This window comes from Curcuma longa, chromosome 12, assembly GCF_044706935.1.
Source record: "Curcuma longa cultivar G26 ecotype Majalengka, Jawa Barat chromosome 12, ITB_CL_G26_1.1, whole genome shotgun sequence".
Classification (NCBI taxonomy): Eukaryota; Viridiplantae; Streptophyta; class Magnoliopsida; order Zingiberales; family Zingiberaceae; genus Curcuma; species Curcuma longa.
In genome coordinates, this window is record NC_133872.1 from 9,511,966 (window position 1) to 9,515,601 (window position 3,636).

Here is a 3,636-nt window from a genome sequence, read left to right on the forward strand (position 1 = left end):
AGCTTCAAATATGCGGGGTGAATTTAATGGGTTGAAATCTCTCATTTTGCAAGAAAATCCATATGCAAGATATATTCATTGTTTTTCTCACCAATTGCAATTAGTTATTGTTGCTGTTGCCAAGAGTAATATCAATATGAGTGATTTTTTTAACTATGTCTCTATGATTGTGAATACAACTGGAGCATCATGTAAAAGGAGAGATCAACTTAGGCAAATTGAACATGATAGAATTGTTGCAATGTTAGAAGGTGGAGAGATTAGTACTGGCAGTGGTGAAAATCAAGAAACTAATTTAGCAAGGCCAGGAGATACTCGTTGGGGATCACACTTTTTGACATTGGCTCGTCTATTATCTATGTGGCCTTCAGTGATACAAGTTATGAAGAATATTTGTGATGATTCTAGTTCTTTTGATAGTAGAGGGGTTGCCAAAAGTTTGATTCAGAAAATGAAGAATTATGAGTTTGTTTTCATATTGCACTTGATGAAGATGATATTGGGAATGACACATGAATTGTCACTTGTCTTGCAACAAAAGGATCAAAATATTGTCCAAGCCATAAGTTTGATTGAGAGTGTGAAAGATCAATTTCAAATATTTAGGGAAGAAGGATGGTATACAATTATGGATAAAGTCAATACATTTTGTGAGTTGAATGAGATCCCAGTATTGGATATGAATGATAATTGTTTGATTGGTGGTCGTAGTAGGCGCAGAAAACAAAGTATCACCAATTTGCATTATTATCGTGTGGAGATTTTCTATCAGGTATTATTTCTAAATTTTTTTCATTATTATATTCGCTAATAAGATTTTCTTTACTGATTAATTATTATTGTTGTTGCAAATTATAATGTTAGGTTGTTGATTCAGTTATACAAGAGATGAATACTCGCTTTTCCGAAGTTGGCACAGAATTGCTTAGGTGTATGGCATGTCTTCACCCAAGAAATTCTTTTTCTGAATTCAATGTTCAGAAACTAGTTCGACTTTGTGATTTATATCCTGAGGATTTCTCAACTAATGATTGTTTAGTTATTGAACAACAACTTCAGAATTTCATTCATAATATACGACGAGATTCAAATTTTTCTGAAATTAAAGATTTGGGAAGTCTTGCTCAGAAAATGGTTGAAACTTTAAAAAATCAAGCTTATCCATTGGTTTATCGTCTGATTGAGATGACATTAGTTCTACCAGTTGCGACTGCTTCCGTTGAAAGAGTATTTTCTGCAATGAAGACTATAAAGACTGATTTACGCAATAGAATGGGAGACGAGTGGATGAATGACAGTCTAGTCGTATACATCGAGAAGGATATCTTTTCAACAATTCAAAATGAGCAAATATTGCAACGTTTTCAAAAGATGAAAAGCCGTAGGATGCAATTGCCTCCTCTTTCTTATCCGAAGACCACAAGGTCTATAGACCACAGTCAACACTAATATGCTATCTTGGTATGTTCTTTGCTATTCTGTATATAGTTGCTTTTGCTATTTTGTCTATGGTTGCTTTTGCTATAAGTCATAAGATGTAATGGTGTATTATATTCACAGGTCCATTTTAGAGGATATCCAGGAGAAGTTTTGACACCTTGTGAAGGTGAAGAATATGTAAAATGAAGCTACATTAATTCCAACATCTTGTGGCTCTTCAATTGTTAAGAACATGAGTTCGGAGCAAAAATTGATGGATATTAGGAAAAGAGAACAAACCATCTTTTAAAAAATTCTCTTTTCCTAATATCAATTTTTGTTCCATACTTATGTTTTTGACAATTGAAGAGTCACACAATGCTGTTATTGTCAGATGAATGTGCTTTCAGGAAAAATGGTGTTATGAAGGGGCCTGCACGGTCTGCACCTGCACTGAGAAACTCTGTGCAAGCCCCTTTGGAACCATTCCATCAGAAGCACTACATGCAAATCAATCTGAACAGCTAATTAATAGGTCCAGATTGATTTCTCTTCTGTTCCAACGGCTTAACCAGGGATCTTAACAGAAAGCTGATCCCCTTCATATAAGTTTTTTTCCCCCCTTTATTAGAAAATGAATCCAATTTTTCAATAGTGCCACATAATTTTTCTTCTCTCTTTTTTCTGTTTCTGAAGCTTGGCTGCGCTTTGCTGCTGCTGCCTTCTAGAAGCTTGCTTCTTAGAGCGGATAAGAGCTGTCTTCTATATCATATGAACTTAAGAGGATGACATTGATTCTGTCAATTAAAGATTCCTCAGTAAAAATTTCATGTAAACATTGATCTGTCTTTCTTTTTCATTTAATTGTTAGAAACTTTGCTTTGGTGTGTTTTTTTGGTTTTACATTTGGATCTTCATGGTCTCTCGTTATCTAATAAAAATGAATCATTTGATGGTAGTGTTTGGCTTGTTAAATTGCTGAACTTTCTCGTTATCTTGTGGTAGAGTCATCTTGCTTTTATTGTGGATCAATAGTTTTTGCAGAAAGCATCAATTTAAGTAGTGTGAGCACCATTCAATATCTCAATACTCTGGAACTGTACTGAGGAATCTCTTCCACATGAAAAGAAATGATGCATTCGTCAAAAAAAAATTTTATTAGCCCTCGTCAAAATATTTTTCTGGATCCGCCCCTGGAGAAGAAGAATGGCGATCCAAGGTTTCTTCATCCGGAAATTGCAACTCCTTTATTTCTGGAAGTTCGTTGTCCACCCAACGTCCAGGAAGAAGTTAGGAATACAGAGGAAGATTCCGAGGTCATCTAAAAGGTTCTGGTATGATTTAGTTTCCGCATTTTAAATCATAATAGAACTGTTAGAATAAAAACCGTAGTTAAGTAATTTTGGAATCGGTGATCCTGAGGATCGATTGACTTAGTCTTTTGTAGACTTTGTCAATTGATCCAGACGAGATAAAATTTTTGTCCTGTGGAGTTCTACGCTTCTCGGAGCGGGTAGAATTCAGAACATAGGACGGAGATCTAGAACGCCAACAATTTGGACTTTCTACTTGGCAACCAATCCTTTAACCCGTGGGACTTCCTTTCGATGTCCAATCCTCGCTGAACCATCGATTTACTAGACGTCCAGTCTACTAACCCTCCGAGGCTTCCCATCTGGTATCCTTGATTTGCCAAAACTTCTTGCCCAGTCTCACTGATTAGGACTTCTTGCTAGCCTCAACTAGGCTTTTCTTGCCTAGCCTCCAACTAGGACTTTCCTGTGCTACCTACACACTTATATAAGCTCGTCAACACACAACTCAATCTTAACTTGAATCCTTTGCCATGATCAAAACACAAGTTCGATTATCCAGTGCTCCCTGTACCAACATGATTCCAATCGTTGATCTAGCTCTAGAATTATTCTAACTATTGATTCAATTTGGTGTAATCTGGTCCAAGTGTTGTGATTTGGATGATTTTAGTGATTCAATCTATTTTAACCATTCTGACCCTATAATTTGGATCTAGTTGATCTTGACCATCCACTTAGTTTCCATTTCATCTATAGATCCAGATCAGGGACCACCACAAATATAAATACACTACTGACACTGGACAGAATAGTTTTTATTCTGGAGAAGGAGAATTAAGGAGAAAACAAGTTCGAGAAATTTAGAAAAAATGGGTAGAAGGTTGCGACAGCACCGCTTCTA

General features: G+C 36.0%; 1 protein-coding gene across 1 annotated transcript in view; it reads left to right on the forward strand.

Annotated features, from left to right (window-relative positions):
- Positions 1-811, forward strand: part of LOC141842868 (uncharacterized) — a 1,971-nt gene extending 1,160 nt beyond the window's left edge. The window contains exon 2 of the mRNA XM_074730852.1: positions 3-811. Coding sequence (XP_074586953.1) covers positions 3-811 — 809 coding nt within the window. The remainder of the gene's footprint in view (positions 1-2) is intronic.
- Positions 812-3,636: the final 2,825 nt, after the last annotated feature.